The 22,349-nt window shown below is 49.1% G+C and overlaps 1 protein-coding gene across 1 annotated transcript in view; it reads right to left on the reverse strand.

The window, feature by feature from the left end:
- LRRN4 (leucine rich repeat neuronal 4) overlaps nucleotides 1-22,349 on the reverse strand; it is a 232,106-nt gene that overhangs the window by 36,409 nt on the left and 173,348 nt on the right. Inside the window, exon 3 of the mRNA XM_078649518.1 lies at nucleotides 19,656-19,860. Coding sequence (XP_078505644.1) covers nucleotides 19,656-19,860 — 205 coding nt within the window. The remainder of the gene's footprint in view (nucleotides 1-19,655; nucleotides 19,861-22,349) is intronic.

Consider the following 22,349-nt stretch of genomic DNA (forward strand, 5'->3'; position numbering starts at 1 on the left):
CCCAAATGGTACCTTACTTGTGTGGGTAGGCCTAGTGCCCGCGACAGGAAATGGTGCATAAATGGTGCATAATGAAACGTGGTCACGCCTCAATTTCGCAATGCAAAATGACCCTTTTTTGGCAAAGTGCCTAACTGTGGTTTTTGAACCCTAGCTCTGCTGGCAGCTGGGGAAACCTACCAAACCTATATATTTTTTTTTTAAACCTTTATTCGTACAGAGAGGATATACAAATCTGGGCCTACAACCAGTCCGGCCGGCCACGACACGATAGAGCAGTCAAGAAATCCAGAAGGAAAATATACAGAATCAATCATAATGTAGCGCAATCAATACAGCCCAAAAAAGGGGGAGGAGGGGGGGGGTCGGATCTGGACAGCCCGCAAACAGGAACAAAGAAGGTTGATTTTTATAATATTACAATAAGGAGTATAACAGGCTTGGTTACAGCATAAATGAATCCGGGTTCCCAAAGCAAACCAGTGGCTACAAGAAAGCTAAATGGTAGCAATGCGGAGGAGTGTCACTACAGTATACATCAGTATGAAAACAAATGCGGTTAACACAAATCAATATTCAATTAGACTCATCTTATGCACATCCACCACCCAGTGGTACATCGGAAACAGAACAAAGGAACCGGAATATTGACATCACTAGAACTAACCCGTCATACTAACCTTTGGGAGAGAAAAAAGGGAGGAAGGGAGGGGAAGGAAGAGGGGAAAAAGAAAAATACAGACTGAAAGGGAAGAACGCCGCGCCAATACAAGCACCCCGTAGCAAGGACACATAAAAGAGCAGGATTATTAGCAACGAGGAGGGGATGGGAGTCGCAATTGAAATGCAGCATAGCCACAAGAAGGAGAGCAGCGATAATACGGACCCCACCCCAATCATACCATGGGAGGCAGGGACAGACGCGGCGCTCCTATAAGAGACACAAAAGGGCCATAGAACTAAGGAAAATAAAACAGTAGATAAGGCCCATCCCACCCATCCCACCCAGCACCCCTGCAGAAGGCTACGGCCTACCCCCCCAGCAGCGTGCCTGTCGCCCTAAATCAGAACCCGAAATGTAGTAGAGACAAGAAAGAGAAGAGAAATAAAGAGATAAAAAGAAGGACCTGAAGACAGAAAGAAGTGGGAGGGAGGAGTAAAGGAGCAGAGACAAAACGGTCGGCCTCAGCCCTCTGCCCAACCATACAATCCTAATACGTTTAAACGAAAATGACACAATCTCGAGCGTCATAAAACTTACAAGGGGGTCACCCACAGCACTATGTATACGGGCAACTGCGCCACGGATCTGTACACCAGCAATCCACCGGGAGCAATGTATCTCACCCCAGGCCTTTCTTAGCCACAATTACCACCCACCACATGACAGCGGGAAGTGAGCAATTCGGTGCGGGGCAATCACACGGATGAAATTTTTTTCGATAAAAACGTAGGCCAGGGAGGTCAATCCATAGGCAGGAGAACAAAAGTCCGGGTATGCAGTTCAAGTGTCCCAACAATGTTAACAGGGGCAGTAAAAGACAGGAGTTCAGTCTCGCCGTTTGGGAAAGCGGGGGCTCCCCTGCAGTACATAAACACGACCTCATCAAGGCAAAGATATGTAGCAGTCCACCATGCTTCTCGGGCACTCGGGTAGGATCGGACCCCAGCACGATATCCAAGTCCCCAAACGTCAAACATTGAAGCGCAGGAGGTTCCAAAGCCACTTGCTTGCAGACCTGTCGACGGACAGCGGTAGTAACCCTTGTCGCGACCGAGGGGGGCGAGGCAGTGGCGTCACTGAGACGAGAGGGGACCATGAAGAACCGTCCATCTAAGATGGCGGCGGACCGCACCGATCCCCCAGGGGCACCGGGGGCCAAGGCCGCATGCAAGGATCGTAATGCGTCAAGAACGTCGCCAATTGTAGGCTCCCGCACACATGTCCAGGCCCCCGTGCAGCCCAGCAACCCAAGTCCGCCGTCTTGAGGATATCCATGGCCTAGTTCGACGGCCGCCATTTTGTATATTCAGCCTCGTCACCACCCTCCGCGACTCTCGGATCAGTCCCACAGATGCGGACCCCCTCAGGTACTAAGGGGGTCCCACTAATGGCAGCCTTGGTGCAGAAAGGAGAGCCGCCAAAGTCGGGGGTCCGCCTGTACTATCGCTGGCGTTCCTGACGAACAGAGCCCGGGCGCGAGGCTCTAGGGTGGATGGACGGAGCAGCGGCGGGGGGACCCCTTCACACGATCAGTCCTCGGAGCACCGCGCCCCGCACCAGCCTCACGGTCGCCAAGGCAAGCCCGGATCAGGACCACCGGGATGCTCGCACAATGGCCTCTCGCCAGTGGCTCACCCTCTCGGCCGGGGCCGACGTTTACATCAACGCCCGGCTGGGTCCAATGGGCGAGGCCCCGGTCTCATCACCGCGGAGGCCCCGGTCCCTCCGGGGGCACAACTTCGGAACCGCGGCACGCAGGAGCCTCCTGGTCAGACGGTGAGTAGGAGCAACACGTTACGTTTCTATTTCTTCTCGAGTGTGTCGTCTCGGGGCAGGATATGCAGCAGGATATGCGAGTCAGGCCGGAAGGCTGACGGAGCCGAGCTACAAAGCGACCATTACGATTGCGAGCTTGGCTCCTCCCCCCAAACCTATATTTTTAGGAAGACTAGACACCCAGGGGAATCCAGGATAGGGTGACTTAAATGCATTCCACCAGGTTCTGTTACCCAGAATCCCTTGCAAACCTAAAACATTGTTAAAAAAGACACATTTTCCCAACATTTCTGTGGTGGGAAGTTCTGGGATCTGTGTGGATCCACACATTTCTACCCACCCCACGTTCCCTAAAGTCTTACAAGAAAAACGATACCTCACTTGTGTGGGTCGGCCTAGTGCCCGCGACAGGAAACGGTGCAAAACGCAACGTAGTCACACCTCAATTTCGCAGTGAAAAATGACCCTTTTTTGGCAAAGTGCCTAGCTGTAGTTTTTTAATCCTAGCTCTGCCGGCACCTAGGGAATCCTACCAAACACACACATTTCTGAAAAGTGGACACCCGGGGGCTTCCAGGGAGGTATGGCTTGCGTGGATCCCCCAAAGTTCCTTACCCAGAATTCCCTGCAAACCTCAATTTTAGCTGAAAAAATCAAATTTTTCACACTTTTTTGTGTGGGAAAGTGTGGCATCACTGGGCTGACACAAATGTTCTACCACCTAGCGTTCCCCCAGGTCTTCCGATAAAAATGATGCTTCACTTGTGTGGGAGGCCCAAGTACCCACGACAGGGAAGGGCCCAAAACATTTTATGATAGGCAATGTTGATGTTGCCTCAAAACGTTTTGTGTCCTTGCCTGTCGCGGGTACTTGGGCCTCCCACACAAGTGAGGCACCATTTTTATCGGGAGACCTGGGGAAACACTTGGTGGTAGGAAATTTGTGTAGCCCGGTGATGCCACAACTTTCCCCAAACAAAAATGTGTGAAAAAATTGATTTGTTTCAACTAAAATTGCGGTTTGCAATGGATTCTGGGTAAGGAAACGTTGGGGAATTCACACAAGACATAGCTCCCTGGAAGCCCCCGGGTGTCTAGTTTTCAGAAATGTGTGGGTTTGGTAGGTTTCCCTAGATGGCCGCCGAGCACGGGGCCCCCATCTTTGGGGTTGCCAAAAACGGGCATGCCAATGCCCCTACTCTAATAAACATTTTCTCCCCAAAACGCCTGGTGTCTAATGGGTTTTTTGCCCCCCCGGGGGCAGATTGGGGGCTACTGCCCCATCTGCTGCCCAGGGGGGACGGGGTGGGGGCCTGGGCATTCCTGTTTTGGGCAGCCCCGACCCTAATTCAAATTTGCCCCCAAAAAATCCCTGGCGACTTGTGGGCTTTTTGCCCCCCCCGGGGGTGCAGATTGGGGCTAATGCCCCCATCTGCCCCCCGGGGGGGGGGGGCAGAAAGCCTACTAGACACCAGGGATTTTTTTTAGCAAATTTTAATTAGGGTGGGGGTTGCCGAAACCGGGCATGCCAATGCACCCACCCTAATAAATATTTTCCCCAAAAAATACCTGGCGTCTAGTGGGCTGTTTGCACCCCCGAGGGGGCAGATTGGGAGCTACTGCCCCATCTGCCCCCGGGGGCAGGAAGGCTGTAATTTTTGCGAGGGAGGCGGATGGGCATGGGCATGCCCTTTTTGGGCTGCCCCCCTCTTATTCAAATTTGCCCCGCCAAAAAACCCTGGCATCTACAGGGCTTTTTGCCACCCCGGCAGGGCATATTGGGGGCTAATGCCTCCATATGCCCCCCAGGGGGGGGGGGGCTGAAAGTCCACTAGACGCCAGGGAGTTTTTTGGGCAAATTTTAATTAGAGTGGGGCTCTGAGTGCAGGGGAGGGGGAGGGGCATGGGCATGCCCGTTTTGGGCTGCCCCCCTCTAATTCAAATTTGTCCCCCAAAAAAACCTTGTATCTACAACAGGAGCATACACCCGTCAACCGTGTTGGGATTGGGGTAGAAAGTATGATATACAGACATATAATATCCCAACTGGTATTATTCAAAGGCAATTAGAAATGATATGTATACAACATTATCAAAAGAAATTAAAACAATGGATAACAACCCAAAATGTACTTGGTGCTAGGTGTGCGTGAGTGAAAAACACGGTAGCGGCGCAAGTGACAATGCTATCAGCAAGGACGGCGCGAAGTGACTGGTGCCGAAATATATACAGTGATTAAATGACGACAAAAGATTTCAGGTGGCTTGGAGAGTGCAGTTCTATTTGTCTTGTTCATAAATCACTCTGTATGAAGCGCCTATGATCGCGCTGAATGGCCCCAAAAAAACCTGGCATCTACAGGGCTTTTTGCCCCCCCCCCCGGCGGGGCAGATTGGGGGCTAATGCCCCCATCTGCCCCCCAGGGGGGGCCGAAAGCCTAAGAGACACCAGGGATTTTTTGAGCACATTTTGCCAAAAATGGGCATGCCAATGCCCCCACCCAAATAAAAAAAATTCTCAAAAAATCCCTGGGGTCTAGTGGGCTTTTTGCCCCCCCCCGGGGGGACAGATTGGGGGCTACGGCCCCATTTGCTCCCAGGGGGGGGCAGGAAGGCTACAATTTTTGTGGGGGAGTGGGTGGGGGCATGGACATGCCTGTTTTGGGCAGCCCCCACCCTAATTCAAATTTGCCCCAAAAAAAATCACTGGTGACTAGTGGGCTTTTTGCCCCCCCCAGGGGTGCTGATTGGGGCTAATGCCCCCATCTGCCCCCCAGGGGAGGCAAAAAGCCTACTAGACTCCAGGGATTTTTTTTGGGCACATTTTACTTAGGGTGGGGGTTGCCAAAGATGGGCAAGCCAATGCCCCCACACTAATAAAAATGTGCCCAAAAAAATCCCTGGCTTCTAGTGGGCTTTTTGCCCCCCCCCGGGGGGCAGATTGGGGGCTACTGCCCGATCTGCCGGCCTGGGGGGGCAGGTAGGCTGTAATTTTTGCTGGGGAGGGGGTGGGGGCATGGGCATGCCCATTTTGGACAGCCCCCACCCTAATTCAGATTTCCCCCCAAATAACCCTGGCGTCTAGTGGGCTTTTTACCCCCCGGGGGGCAGATTGGGGGCTACGGCCCCATCTACTCCCCAGGGGGGGGGGGCAGAAAGACTATAATGGTGGTGGGGGCTGGGGGCACTGGCATGCCAATTTTGGGCAGCCCCACCCTAAAAAATATTGCGCAAAAAAAGATCCCTGGCGTCAAGTGGACTTTCTGCCCCCCAGGGGGGTGGATGTGGGGCTACTGCCCCATCTGGCCCCCAAGGGGGCAGAAAGGCTGTAATGGTGGCAGGGGTGGGGGCATTGGTGTCCCCGTTTCGGGCAGCCCCCACCCTAAAAATAAAACGGTACAAAAACAAAATCCCTGGCGTTTAGTAGGCTTTCTGCCAGGAAGGCTGTAATTGTGTGGCCCGGGGGTGGGGGGGGTCATCGGCATGCCCGTTTTGGGCAGCCCCCACCCCTTATAAATATCCCAGAAAAAAATCCCTGGTGTCTAGTGGGCTTTCTACCCCCCGGTGGGGCAGATTGGGGGCTACTTCCCCTATCTGCCCCCCAGGGTGGGCAGAAAGGCTGTAATGGTGGTGGGGGTGGGGGCATTGGCAGACCCGTTTCGGGCAGCCCCCACCCTAAAAAAATTATGCAAAAAAAATCCCTGGCGTTTAGTGGGCTTTCTGCCCCCCAAGGGGGGCAGAAAGACTATTTTTGCGGCCGGGAGGATGGGGCCATCAGCATGCCAGTTTTGGGCAGCCCCAACCCCTAATAAATAACACCTAAAAATTCCCTGGTGTCTAGTGGGCTTTCTACCCCCCGGGCGGCAGATTGGGGGCTACTGCCCCATCAACCCCCCAAGGGGCGGCAGAAAGACTAATGATGCCAAAAAGGTTATGGGGAGCAAAGGCCCTTGCCCAAGGGGTCGCTCCCCCCTCCCTGGTGCCTAGTGGGTGGATCCCTGCTTGGGTATCACCCTCCTGGGGTGATCCCCAAGCAGGGATCCATTAGGGAGGGGTACCATTGCCAACCTGTGTCCTTTAACAGTCCACTCGCCGGTCCCGCAGGCTTGGACCAATCACTTTTTGGTTTCATTCGCTCTGCAGCTGCACGGCAAAGCCGATGTGATCTGCCCAGCCCAAGTGCCTAAACGCCCTTGGCACAAGTTAGATCTAGATCTCCTTTCTGCTTAGCTTGCCGAGCATAGGCCTCAGCTACCATTTGATGTGGATGCGGCTAATTCGTGTTTCCAGGAATGGCTGATGTCTGGCCTGGATAGTTGCATCCCGGCCAAATGGGGAGGCAAGGGGTGAGGACCTTCCAATCCGTGGTTTAATGAGTCGCTTACGTTAGCAAAGAAGGGCTGTAAGCAATTAGAGCGCACCTGGCGACGCCCTTATGATGCGTCTGCTAAGTTAGAATATCGGGCGGCTGTCAAGCAATACCACAAGGGTATTCGGAGAGCACGTGCGGAGTTTGTGGCCAATAAAATCTTAGCCAGTTCTAATCCCGCAAAGACTATCTTCTCCCTGCTCAAAGGTATGAAGAGCCCGGGTGCGGCTAGGGTTTCTCCCATTGCCTCCAACCATCAGTGTGATGTGCTTGCGCAGCACTTTGTTAACAAAGTTGAGCAGATCTATCTGGGCCTATCAATGACGGTCTCCCTTTTGGAGGGGGCGGCGCCAGAAGTGGGGGAGAATATGGGGGGTAACAGCCTGTCATCATTCCCGCTCCTGACACCCGCGGAATTTTAGGCTTTGTGTTTAAAAACTAAATCAGGCTCTCCAGCTGATCCCCTGTCCCCTGCCCTTTTCCGCCAGTTTCACTCACTGATCTCTACTGTGAGTCTAGATCTGACTAATTTGTCTTTGAGGTCAGCTTCAGTCCCTCGGGCATGGAAACACGCTAAAGTTGTTCCGTTATTAAAAAAACCTTCTCTGGATCCGGGTGAACCTGGCAATTACCGGCCCATCTCCCAGCTACCTTTTCTAGCCAAGTTGGTGGAATTGCATGTGGATTCTACTCTGGCCAATTTTATTGAGCAGAACACTATTTTTGATCCTTATCAGCATGGTTTCCGACCTAGGCATAGTACCGAGTCTGAGTTATTGGTTGTGTCGGAAGTCATTCGGGGCAGCCTGGATGTCGGGGACTCGGCGGCACTGGTCCTTTTGGACTTAAGTGTCGCATTTGACACCGTCTTCCATGAAATACTTCTGAAATGCCTCCTGGAAGTTGGGATTAGAGATGTGGCCTTGGCCTGGATTCGGTCCTTTCTTGAGGATAGGTCCTTCCAGGTTTCGGTACCTCTTTTTAATTCCCAGGAGTTTGCATTGCATCGGGGGGTGCCGCAGGGCTCTGTATTAAGTCCACTTTTGTTTAACTTGTACGTTAGACCCCTGGCGGAGGTGGCAAAGGGCAGGGGGCTGTCCTTGGTGTCGTACGCTGACGACACCCAATTGGTGATGCCTTCTCGAAGAAATGCAATGCCAATCTGGGCAAGTTCAAAGACGATCTCCTGGCTGAATTGCTTACAGTTAAACGCCAGCAAGTCGGAGATTCTGTTGTTTGGTAGGGATCAGGAGTTATGGTCTGAGCAGTGCTGGCCGGATCGCCTCAAACCCGCCCCACTCCCCAAGGAGGTTGTGAAGAAGTTGGGTGCATGGTTTGATAATGGCCTGACCTTTGATAAACAAACAAAAGCCGTCCCTGGGGTCTGTTTTGGGCTGTTGCGAGGCTTAAGACCGCTGTTCGGTTTCTTCCCTCCCAAGGTGCGCCAGACCATTGTCCAGGCATCCATTTTGTCCAGATTGGATTATGGTAATTCTCTTTACTTGGGCGCAAATAAGGTGAGCATCAAGCGCCTGCAGAGGGTTCAGAACGCGGCGGCTCGGCTTTTTGTTGCATTGCCTAGATCCTGCTCGGTGGCGCATGTGCTCCCTAAACTCCACTGGCTGCCTGTTGAAAAGCGCATTTAGTTTAAGGCATTACGTTATTCTCGTAAGATTATGACACAGCAGGCCCCAAGCAGTGTTACTCCATTTGCTGGTGCCCTATGTGCCGGGGCGTCCACTGCGTTCCGCTGATCTTGCGCTGGCCCGCAATCCGCGAGTCTGGAGAGCGAGGGCCGGAGGTCGCTCCTTCTGTTACCTGGTGGTGAAACTTTGGAACTCGCTCCCAGCCTTCACGAGAAGCACTCCGAACCATTTGGCCTTTCAAAAAGCCCTAAAGACCTGGATTTTCCCTTCGCTGGTTGTTTAATCTTTCACTCCGCTCTCCTTTGGCTCCGTTTTCTGGTCTGGTTGCGCTGGGACGCATCGTTGCTGAGGCAGCCATGCTTATTACAAATCCAAAAATAAAATAAATAAAATAAAATAAATAAGGGGAGATTCTCCCCTTTCCAACGGTACCTCTCCTGAGTTTTTACTTGCTCAGGGGCCTGAGGTAGCCCCCTGAGCACGTAGAAACTGAAACTGAAATGAGCCTCTTGGCTCATTTCAGTTTCGGTTTCAATGAAATTACGTCAGCGCAACGTGCGCACTGATCATCATTTCAGGGAAACCAGGGGCGGGGCCTCGGGGGTCCGCAGCTCCCGAGGCTCTTTTGGCACAAAGGGAATCCCTCTGTTGCACGCACCAGAGGGAGTTCGGGTGCGATGTGCCATGACGAGTCCAGCTCGTCATGAGCATCGAAGGGGTTAAGTGTTAATTGTTAATTGTAGGAGTCATGTGCTGGCTGAGCGCCAGTGTTGTGTCATCCTTGGACGGAATTGAGGAATACTTTATAACGAAGTGCGAGCTTTCTAAACACTAGCCCTCTTCGTATGTCAATTTCCGTTGCACGGGACTGGTTATAGGATAACGCTTAGCTGGATACTTTGTAGAGCGATCCTGCCAGCTTCTATTTTTCTTGTAAGTGTAAGTTTGGAGCGCTACACGGTGTACGAGCCACTTGGAAAGGACTGTGTTTTGCAGTAAATTGTGTGTATTCCAGTCTAGGATTCGTTGAAAAAAAATGGTGTTTCCTTTGTTGCTTGATGATTCATATGCGTTTGTGTTTCTTCATGTATTGTGTTTTGTAAAACGGTTAACTATCGTTAAAATACACTTTATGATACTGACGTAGTAATAACAATTGCAACTAATTCTCCCAAGTGATCTGAGGTTATCGATTGATTGACCTATTTGTAGGAGCTCATTTGCTGGACTGATGACTAAATTGGTCATTATGGATAAAGAAAATGGCAAAGACTTTTCTGGTAAATAAAGAAGAACCAGCTGAGGAAGTTCTAGAAAAGGTTCCTCCATTACTTCCTTAACGCTTCAGTGTGAAATCCAGCTTCAAAGGCGATTTCATTTTCATTTGAAAATGTTGCCAACAGCTATAAATAATTTTCTGACCATGCCTTCAGGAGGAAAAAGTTTATTGAAAAACGAACACATGGTGGTGCTGGGTGATAGTCATGAATATGCTGTATTTTGTGGTGGTTCAATTCCCCCAGGGAAAATGGACCAAAAGCCCATTTGGTATGCCTCATCTGTGAGTATAAGTGGTGGTAAAAAACAAAAAAAATCTTTGGAAGAAATTAACGATTCATGTATTGATGACTTGTATAATGATGATACATATTATGCTGATGATGATGATGGATTGAATGTAAGTAAAAGGTAAACGTGCATTAATTGTAAATGGTTATGTTGGATGTTGAGGGCGATCCAACTGTTGACCCAGGTTTATTACAGTATATTAATTTGGGAAAGTGATTCCAACTGCAATTTGTAGAGGATTACGTAAAAGCCAGGATTAAAACCCATATTGAATGAGTCATCAGTCACTAGGGCTAAGACGAGAGCGGAATGTCTCAGTCCTACTATATCAAGCACAATGGCCTTTACGCTTGACACAAAGATTGTAACATTTCTAAGTAGAGAGGGTAAGGATCCCAGGAAAGTGGTAGATAGGGCTTGGGCTTCCTTTCAAGACAGGTTATTGGACATTCTGGGTACACTGAGCAGAATTCTCTGAGCCGTGGAGCAGTCAAAAAACTTGGTAAAGCCTTGCAATCCTGAGATTATACTGAAGTGGGCCCAAAGGGCAATCTGTTTCCTGGGCGATGCAAATGCTGGGCTTTCCTATGAAAGGAGAAAGGGACTTTGTTAGGAATAGAAGCTAAGATAGGGAGTCACCTGGGTCAAAAGTTGTTCTGAATGCCCACAGATTTCACTTTGGGGACAAGTTTAATTTGAAAAGTGGGTGCTATGTGCCAGCCTTCTAATCTCTGGACAAAGCCACTCCTTTTTCATGAGTGTACTTGGTTACGTTGACGCCCCTCAGCAGGCTGAAGGATACAGGGGTTGCTTTGCGGGACAGTAATTTTTCATCAGACCCTACTACAACCGCCAATTCAGATGTTCCAGGCCTATGATCTTCCCACAAAAAAGAAGGAATGAACCCTTCTATATTGAGCAAACAAGGGGAGTTGGAATACAAGGTAACAGCCCTTTCTTTTCTCCTTGCGAAGTTTGCAGGCACCGAGGTTTCAGATAGACTTCTATACCATTCCTTTTTAAAATATTGTTCCTCCTCCAATGAAGGTCTCCCGGGGGTGGGGGGTGGTTAAAATGATATCTGTGGAGGTCCAAGAACTCAGTGGATCTGATTTAGAGGTTGAGATTAATAATAAACATAGAGAAGTCAGATTTGATTCCACTAATAAAAATGCATTTTTGGGGTTTGCTTGTGGACTCAGACAAGGGACCTCTGATGCTTTCAGGGACCAAGCTGAAAATGATCAGGAAGGAATTGAGAGAAGTGATAATTCCACCTCAAATTTCACTCAGACACTTAGCAAGGTGGGTGGAACTGCTTTTCCCATCCATTCAGGCAGTATTTCGGAGACCCCATAATGACAGGATGCTTCAAAGGTTAAAGATAAGGCATCTGCAAAAGGGCCTAGGTTATTCACAAATAATCTTATTAGATCTAGAAGCAAGGACAGAAGTTGATTGGTGGTTAAGCCACTTAGAAGCTTGGAATGGATGAGCTTTCTTCCCTTCATACCCAGATCTCGTATTACAGTCAGATGCAAGTCTCTGTGGATAGGGCATCAGGTGTGGCACTTTCTCGACTGGAGGAAGATAGTCCAGGAAAGAGTCCTCAATGCAAAAATTGTTCAGAGCACTTGCAAGCTCCTTTGCAATTCAGAGTCTAGTAAAAGATAAACGCAAAGTGTGGGGTACTCCTTCATAAGGACAAACAATTTGGGGGGGACAAGTTAAAAACCTTTAGTGGAGTTAGCCACAGGAGAGTTTTGTTTCCAATGCGGTAATGGAGTGGTAGTAGAGAAACCTCTGCGACAGGAGCAAATAGATGTTAGATTGGCAGATGTTCAGAACACTAGAAGAGCTCTGAGGAAAGTTCCCTATAGATCGGTTTGCTTCCAGACTTATGGTTCAGCTGAAGACCTTTTTAGCTGGAGGCCAGATGCAGAAGCTTTAGCAAAGAATGTTTTTCTCCAGGACTAGTCTGGTGAACAGAAAGCTGATGGGAAACTATTAAGGGAGCATCCACTTGAGTGTAGATTATTGAAAGCAATAAAATATACAAATCCCCAAGCCCAGATACACCATTATCCGGGACGTTCATTTTGTGTTAAAATTATTTGAGTCATGGGATGGCAATGAATTTTAGCCTTTAAGTTTTTGTCCGCTTGGATAGTAATGCTGTGGTGTTAGGTATCCTTTAGGACGATTATAGATGTTAGGGCTTTGAACATTTCTGCTATGCATTCCTCTCCTGTTGGGAGAACCAACAATGCTTCCATTTATGTGGAATTTCCAGGGTTTCCCTTGCACACGAAACTATGGGGGATATGTACAAGAACTGCTGCTAACTAACGTTTTGCTAGTTAGCTGCAGTTTTCTTAATGCAGCCTACCACCAAAAACGATCACCCTGTTAGCGATGTATTTACAATACGTCGCTACATGGCGATAGTTCCAGGAAGCTGCAGTGAAAACTGCTGTTAACACTAGTGTGAAGGCGATACACATTCTGGCGTTAGCAGGCGAAAACTGACGAAAGGCCAATTTGCAGGCAATAACCTCATTTTAGTCAGCCAAATGTGACTTTTTTTGCCTTTAGAGGCAAAAATAGCCTATACGTCCATACCCAATGATACATAGGAAACAAAACCAATGGCTTGGAGCAGCCAGGGCCAAGTGCAGCACAGATTAACAACCCCCCAACAGCCAGGATGACCAGCCAGAGTCCCAGGGGAAGAGAAAACCCAGGGCTACAACCATTTAAAGAGGCACATTGCTGGGCAAAACCAGTGATGCATCATGTATCATTGTGCACTCCTTGCAACATCATGGCATCCAAAACCTTGAAAGTGTGTACAGTACCCGGGGCCCAAAGGCATTGCAAGGCCTGCATCTGAGCCCCGGAGTGGAATGCAGGGGTGCTGTGGAGTTGCTGGCATGTGGTGGTAGACATTGAGCCCTTCCGGGTGGTGAAGTCTGCCAGGTTGCATGGGGACACATTGCTTACCTGTGTGAGAAGACCGCCTGGGCCCCTTGGAGCTGTGAACGGTAGAGGCGCTCCTGCGCACCAACGTAAGGAGGTCCGCATCGCATACCACATGCCACCACTACACGAGGGTGCACGGAGGAGATTATCAATGGTGCGCCACACCTCTCTGCATCACAGGCCGAAGGATGTTGAACTGGCCAGACGCAGTGGAAGGTGAGGCGCCTGAGCTGAGCCGAACTTGGTTGGCAGGAGTGCTGCAACTTCATGCCTAAGGGGACCATGTTGCATCACCTGCATCCGGAGGTTCCCCAGTGGACTTGGCGTTGACTGCTGTACCCTGGCTTGTGAAATCCCGCCTGGCTCAGGCTCCTGCTGGCTGAGTCACAGATTTGGAGAGAGTGCAGCGGACTGCGCCACAGTGTCAATGCCCAGGTGAGGAGAAGGTGGGACGTGTAGTGGAGGAGGCCCGGGGGTGGAGTTGGACCCATGCCTAGCACCTGTGGGTGACGCACCCCCAGTGACAGCTCATCCAGTGTTGGGGAAGAGCGCAGTCCCACTGCTTTCAAGCAGTGCAAGAAGAGGAAACATAACATGATGATAACTTACTGATGTACTCATGCTATGTTTCTGTTGTGGGCGGGAGGGTAGGTGGGGGTGCACGACCCACGGAGCAGGGCAGGGGAGGAATGGTATGCCCACTCAAGTATGCAATGACTGATTGGCCCTCTCAGGCTGCCCAAAGCAGTTATGCGCACATCCCTGTTTGCAATGAAGCCTGCATTACAGCCTGCATGGAAAACATGCCCACCCCTCTAGCCCCTGGCTGAACACCTTGGCATGGTGCTCAAGAACAATCACAAAGACGCACTGCAGCATTTTGATTGGCTTAGGGGAGGGAGCCTCACTGCCTGCTTCCTGTTCCTGGAAGCAGACTCAGGAGAGCAGGAGCACAGAAGATGCGGGCCCAGCCTCGAGGTGAGAATTAAACAAATGTATGTTTGCAATCCCCGCTCCCCCTGTGTCCCTGCCCCATCCAGGGTCCTTTCCCGCCTTTCCCGCCTCCTAGGTGTCCAGTGCCCCATGCAGCACTACATAATGGCAGCCACTGTGTGGCCATGCACAGCGGGCACACCACAGGTGTGCCAAAGTCAAGCCCATCTGCATCCGTCTGCCCCTGGACCACGCCCCGCTCCAAGGACCCTTCCTCTCACACACTCCACCGCAATGATGCCAGCAGCCTCCTCACCATCAACCCTGGAAGCCACACCACCTGCCATCTAGCAACACCGTAGATTTCTCTTGCACCCTGCAACTTTCGAAACTGCAAATGAACCTTCTGCGACATCAGTACACCAGCGCCTCCTGCCCCCCACCCGAACAACAGCACAGCCGAATGGCTCATCTGCATCCTCCTTAACGTGCAGTCCCTCCACAAACACACAACAGAAATCTGGGACCTCCTCAACGCCATTTCTTTCAACATCGCCTTCTTCATGGAAACCTGGACCAACCTTTGCTCCGAACTGGACACCGCCATCACCATCCATGACTGAGAGGTCATAAACTGTGGATCTGGACGTCAATATGTCCAAACCGTTTTCTCTTCCTTGTGGGGTGCCACAGGGCTCATCCCTCAGCCCGACGCTCTTTAATATCTGTGTGGCACCCCTGGCAGGAGTCATTAGATCCTTTGGCTTCCAACTCACCTCCTATGCTGACGACACTCAAATAGTGTTGTCACTGACTGAGGGTGGATAAAAGGAAACAGGGGCCCATTGTCATGACTGCATAGGGGCCATCTCGGCTGGATGTCCTCCAACTATCTAAAATTAAATTCCAGAAAGACCAAGGTCATAACGTTTGGAGATAATCCCTGTGTGTAGACACCTAAATGGTGGCGGGGGACCTTGGTTCTTGCCCCATACCCACAAGGAAAGCACAAAACCTTGGGGTATTGGTGGACAACAAACTCACCATGGGTGACCAAATAAGTATGGTGATCTCGGCCTGCTCTCTGGTTCTACGAATTATAAGAAAATTACGTTTTTCCTGACAGAAAGCAGTCTCAAGACAGTGGTAACAGCCCTCATATTGTCGCGCTTGTACTACTGTAATGGGCTATATCTTAATGCCCAAAAGCAACTCATCAATCGGCTCCAGCTAGCCCAGAATGTAGCAGCCAGATTGTTGTCAGGAACGCCAAAATGTGTTTCCATAAAAGAGGAGCTTAGGCAATTGCTCTGGCTCCAGGTTAAACAAAAAACACGCTTTAAGGCACTTTGTACCGTCTTTAAGGGCATCAATGGAGCAGGACCGGTGTTACTTAGGCGTAAATTCCATGGGATGTCCCGGAAAGAATGTTACGATCTACTGGAGCTAAACAATTTCAAGTTCCTGCATTTAAAAGAGTGAATTGAGGAGGCAGGGGTTTTATCACCTATGCCTCTAGGGCATGGAATGAGCTTCCTTTTCATCTTAGGAATGCCCCGGATCTCCTCCCCTTCAGAAAGGGGCGGAAGACATGGCTCTTCTCCCAGTAGCATTCACTCTAGTTCTTCCCAGTATCCAGTGCTTAGCGCCAGGACACCCCAGGGTAACCGTGCGCTCTACAAGTGCAATTAACATAACATAACATAACATGACAGCTACATATTCACTCACATGGACCACCCTGAGCGGCCAGGAGGAGGCTTTGCCATTGTCTGGAAAAGGCACACTCCGTCTGACCAAACACTCTGATGACCCCACAGTGACTATGGAACACCTCCACTTCCAGATCTGACCAACCCCAACACCACTCTCCGCTGCACCCTCACCTGAAGGCCCCCAGGGCTATGAACCCCCCATTTACCGATGCCATTGTGGACCTCATCGCACTCCAGGTTCTCTCATCCACCGACTACATCCTATTTGAGGACCTCAAGGTCCACCTGGAAAATCCCAGTGACCAGAACACCACCCCCCTCCTGGGGAACCTCGCCAACATCGGACTCAAGCAGCTAGTCACCACACCAACCCACACAGCCTGACACACGCTCAAGCCCGTCTTTTCCACCAGCGGGAACTTCAACTACACCCAGCCCACCGTAAACCATTCCCATCATTGCCCCCCGTCACGGGTCGATCAAGGCCACCAAAGACCTTCCAGTCAACTCCCTCCGCACCACCACTCCGCCAACGCTAACAGACGCCAACAACGCAGCACGCAACATCCACTATGGATCTCCAACTGTGCCAACACCCTGGCACCCCTCAATAAAAGACCAGGCAAACAACACTCCAAGTAGGCCAGCTGGTTCACTCCCACCCTCCACTAGTCCAGCCCCACCTGCAGACGCCTCGAGAAAAGATGGAGCCACAACATCAATCAACTTCGCAACACACTCACCCTTGCACCATGGCGCAAGGGTGCCTTGGTTTGCGCATGGCAGCCATTGTGTGCCAACTTAGGGTAAAAAGACAGGGGGGCTCATTCATGATCCCCTTCAGTGCGTCATTTTCTTGACGTACTTGTAAAGTGATGCATCTAGGCATATACATGAACTTGTGAATCCCTGTGCCACATCATACATGCATCAGGTATGATGTATGCAGGGTGGGTGTTCCCACGCAACAAAGCCTCATAGGGGTGGCGCAGTGAAATCCATCAGATTTCACAACAACAATTGTAGGACGCCACTGCGTCGGTACCTTACGCCTGCCTCATGGCAGGCCTAAGAGTGACACAGTGCCACAGGAATAGGCTGGCCCCATGCTTTGCTAGAGTTGCATCCTGCTTGTGACACAACTGCAGAAATGCGTGACTGTTAGGCTGACAGATATGTCAGGATTCAAGTAATTAATTGTAAAATGGAGAGCTGTATAGTGAATACAGCGCATCCATGGTGTCACAAGAAGGGCGTAGTGAAAGTGTTGCAACTCTGTTTTGTCGTAGCAATGCAACACTTTTCATGAATGAGGACCAGGAATGCGCCCTATCTTATTGATGGTGTGCATTCCTACCCTGTAGTTTTGTCGCAGGGCAGCGCCGCAAAATTCCTTGCAGTGCTGTCCAGCACCAAGACCTTCTGAAACGAGGCCCCAAGTGTTTGCACCATTTTTAAGACCAGATATTTTCTGTTAAAAAACAACCTGAGTACTGGAGTTAGAGGCAATTTTTGGGGTTTTGCACCTTATAGGAAATTCCTTTTAAATATCGCGAAGTGGGGTTAGCAACTGTTTTTGCACGGGAACACCTACATTGCATCTCATTTTTGTTAAGTCCCACTAACAGAACTAGCGATCTGAAAATCGCAAGTTTGCGCTGGAAAACTGGGACCCTGGGCCAATAATATTTCGGCGGCCCCTGTTTGGAACAGCTTTGAATTTATGATCCAGTTTCAGCTGTTTCTTGCCCTCTTTGGCCAGGTCACTAACAGTGCACAAGCACACTTGTCTAAATTTTACAACTAATGTTCAGGGATAGTGACCTGTGTTTTCAATACTGGAACAAAACAGGGTCTCTCTTATATTACTGCAAATAATCACTGTGATTCCCCCCCCCCCACCACCCATTTCTCATATGTGAGCTCCTGTTTTGATCTAAAAAAAACATTTTTGTAGATGTTGCATGAAACATAAACCCAACATTTCTCTGCAAAATGTCTGTAATAGACTCTCACACATCATCCGACATTAGACATAAAACATTAAACATAAATTTAATTTAATTTAATTTAATTGTGGGTTTATATAGCGCTAGAATCAACTCCCGGAGGAGTATCTCCGCGCTTCGACCGCTGGGGAACCCGTCCTGGCTCACCCTGAGAGATGGTCCCTAATGGGTATCTCTAAGGTGCGACCAAGCATCCCCGGCGGTCTGGGGGGGCCATTGTGAAGAGGAGGCAAGCTAATGCCCAGAGTTGCCGAGTGTGGTCCCTGACTGGAGTAGGCACCGAGGTGAGAATTATCGAGCCCGCTGACCCTGGTCCACAACCCTGCCGCGTCGGGAATCGAACCCTGGTCCCGGGCCGTCCTCTGCTTACGGGTCTGCCGCCTCTAACCAGTGAGCCACACCACTCCACTTGAAGGAGAACGGTATTGAAAATAATCTGTTTCAGAATTATCAGGGCAATACTCTGCACAGAACAAAGCTGGCTCTATAAGGGGCCCAACTGACAGCCTGGGGCCCTAGGCCGGACCCACTTTGCCTATGCCTTAAAACGTCCCTGAAACAGTATGTGAAGATGAATGAAGAAATGAGATCATCTGGCCAGCACTTATTAATATCTCCAAGAAAGCCATTTCAGCCAGTAACATCAAATAAGATCAGAAGGTGGGTAAAAGGGTTGAGTGCATTGGTTGGCGTCAATACAAGTTAGTTTGGGGCGCATTCAGCTAGAGGGGCTATGGCTTCTCAGGCGTTCTGAGCTGAGGCTCGGGTAGATGGTATCTTGACGCCACTGACTGTACTAGAGTTTTAACTTTTAAAATGTTTTATTGTAAAACTGTTGAATATGCTGCAGTGATGGTTGTTAATATACTTTGAAGACGAATCTCCGGTCTTGCAACACAATTGCAGTTTCTCCTAGCCAGTTGGTGAAGAAAGACTACTGATTATATTGAAGACAAAAGAAGCAAATATTATCTCATCACAGTAGATTGCCCACCCAGGGAATGATAATTAATGTATGCCTTGTGATGATATCTAACACAAGTGGCAACCAGCCAGATGTCAAGCTGAGATGTCAGAGTTGAAATGGACTGGCTGGAAGGACCTACTCTCTTGGGACTGCATTGTCATTTCCTGAGGAAATGCACCTAGGACAGAAGGAATTGATGTGGGTTTTACTATTTTTATGTTTTATTGATTCAGTTCACACATGATTTATAGTCCTTTAGAACGCATCAATAAAAGAGGAAGTCAGATGTGATTTGGTGATTGGTACTATTTATACTGTGGGTTGGTTGTTTCTTTGTATCACTTCTTGCCCTGGGGGGCAAGGTTGTGGGTACTGTAATGTAGTGTGTTTAAGTGCTGTAAAAGTAACAGCAAGAAAAGAGACTGTATAGTATTCGCCCCCTTTGTCTCTAATACATTCAGGATTCTCCTTCACCAACTTTCTAGTAGAACATGTAAATGTGGTTGCAATCGATGATCTGTTAAGACTCCCAAAACAAAGTGGTTAGATACCTGCAAAGTGGAAGCTGTTGCTGTAGGATGGCCCCCAACTTGTGAAAGCTGGCTGCACTGAGGTGACTGCTGACTGCGGGACTGACGGCATACAGCAGCATCAACCCATAATGCCATTCACTGAATGAAAACTTTTATTTATCACAGCGGTTCCAGCCCTTCCATTCCCATTCCCATTGCCATTTGTAGGGACTCACAAAATGACAACTGCATCTAAATATTAATGACACAGGAGTTTTTGCGCTTGCTGTGAATAGATATTTTATACTGTGACTAATTTGTAAATCAATCGCAGAGCAAACAGAAGGTGGGGTCGCAGTGCAGTTGGTGTATGTCAGAGACTTGTACTTTATTCATACATTAATTGCCAAATAAAAAAAATCAGACAGCCTATAATATTCATGTAAAACTTACTTCTGAAAGTCAAGCATTTCTAACTGTGGAGTGTGCTCAAATATTTTCGGTTCTGTCCAACTGAGAGCCCGTGACCATTTGCAGATCAGTTCCTTTAACAATGGCATATTCTTGAAAGCTTCTATTTCGAGACTTTTCAAGGCTGGCATATGTGAAATTGTAAGTTTTCTGAGGTTCGGCAAATCTTTGGTCCACTCTTGTTGAACTGAAACGAGGAGGACAATGATGTGAAAAACACAGAAAGTGTCAACGGATGACATAGGTTTGCAAAATATATTTTATTTCACTTAACATTTTCTAGAAGCCTTGGTCATCTGACAAATCGAATTACCATCACATTTGCAATCACAGATTCAATGATAGACCTTATATTTTAAATAGTTGTTCAATCTTAATGTTAAAAGTTGAAAGTCTAGAGCACAGCTTTCCAAACCTTTCATGTTGGTGACACACCTTTTTCCGAAACATTTTTGAGGGACACAGAAATACGAGCGAGCGCAGCGAACGCCCGAACCACCTAAGTGGGGTTTGGGGGCTTCTCCCCCGAGAATTTTTTGAAAAAGTAGTGGGCAAATGGTGCATTTCCAAGCAAATTTGAGAAAGCAGGAAGGTTAATAAAGCAATTGTTAATCTGGTCTAACCAAGCCAGTGACTGGCAAAACTGAGTGTAAGCAAGGTTAGGTTTGTGCATGAAACAAGAATATAATCATGCACACATTGACACATGCCCCAGTGATTTACGGCACAATAAGGGCAGGTGCACAACCTGCCAACCCTTTCAACCACGTACAAAGTCCACTTGCTGCCTTGCTGAATATGACTTATAAAAAAATCAGTTGAGGAAGGGGGAATTGTGAGTGATAAAACAATCATGCAACTTATCAACCGGTCTCTGTGTATTGAACTCAGGTGGGACCGCTTTCCTCCATGCAGCGTGCCAAAAGGCAACAGAAAACAAGACGAGTCATATGTTTTCCATTCAGCACTTTGAGCTAAAATTAACTGCATATAAGAGAAGGACAAATACACAACTCCACACCCCCACATACACACATACCCACACACACAGCCCCCCACCCCCCCCCACACACAACCCAACCCACACACACAGCCCCACAAACACACCCACACACACAACCCCCACACACCCCCCCACACACAACCCCACACAAACAACCCCCACACACACCCCCACTCACACACACACACCCACACACACACACACACCCCCCCCCACACACACAACCCCACACCCCCACATACACACATACCCACACACACAACCCCCCCACACACACACCCACACACAACCCTACCCACACACATACCCACACACACCCACACACAAACACCCCCCACACACACAACCCCCCCACACACACACAACCCCCCCACACACACACAACCCCCACACACACACCCTCTCACACACACACCCACACACACACATCCACACAACCCCCCCACACACAACCCCACACACACACCCCACCCCTTCCCCCCACCCCCCCACCACACACACACCCCACACACACACACACTCCACACACACACACACCCCACACACACAGGAGCCTGTGTGCCCGGGTGCTTCCTGCAGTTTCTTCCAGACTGGAGTCAAGAAGAGATGAGAAACGGAGTCGGAGGAGAAGCGGTGGAAACGGTAAGTGGTTTTAGAAACAATATTTTTCAACACCCCTGTCCTCCCTGCCACACCACCCCCGTTCCTTACCAGCCGCCAATGCTAGGAACATGATGGTTGTGGTTACCAAATCATGGCTGTGCCTGAGCATTCAAAGCTGTGCCAGGGTATCTGGCGTTATGCCTATGATGGCTGCACTTCTGTTATTTTTGTAAGCAAACCACTGATATAACAGTGGTCTGTCTAGTCAGTATTTCATTGGGATGTACTTTTAGCTACTTCAGTATACTTTTCATCATCACTTATTGTCCGTTTTTAACTTTAGTGAATGCCACTTCTTGTAATGCTAACCAGTTCAAAGATCACCTGATGTGAGTTCCTATGATGTCAACCGGGTCAAAGGTTACATGGCATCCCTTCCTGTGATGTCATCTGGGTAGACAAAGGATATGTCATGTCACTTCCGCTACCCCTAGCATCTTGATGAATGGACATCTATGGCGTGATGATCCAAAAGAATGGCCTTTAATTCTGATCTGTATGTTCCATAGGGGATTTTGTGGGCTAGGCGAAGTGCCTTGAAATTGCACTTTGTTATCTGACAGTAAGTAGGCCAACATCCATAAACCTGCATGCTTCTGGCAATTGACCCTGTTAAAACTTGCCAATATTCTCCAGGGAAGGGAAGCTGCAAGTGCTTTTCAACTCTGAGATTGGAGAGGAACAACCCTATACTTCTTGAGAGTATAGGTCAAAGGATGACGCAAGAATAAAAGTACAAAAATATGAGAAATGCTTCTGGCATCCAGTATGCGGAATTCTACGACTGGCCGAAATTCTGCATGCACAAGATGTACAAGAGAGTATTCCTAGAAAACTACAAGTGTCATTGTTTTCCATGCATAATCTACTAACCTTCGAGATTAATAGGGGTTAGAATAAAACATAATCCATATTTTCAAAAAGAAACAAACAAAATGAAGTCTCGTTCTGTACATGGATAACGTGGTCGGTTCATATAGCCTACTCATGTCCTAAATGTTTGTAATTTT

The sequence above is a fragment of the Lissotriton helveticus genome, chromosome 6 (genome assembly GCF_964261635.1).
Source record: "Lissotriton helveticus chromosome 6, aLisHel1.1, whole genome shotgun sequence".
In the NCBI taxonomy this organism is placed as follows: Eukaryota; Metazoa; Chordata; class Amphibia; order Caudata; family Salamandridae; genus Lissotriton; species Lissotriton helveticus.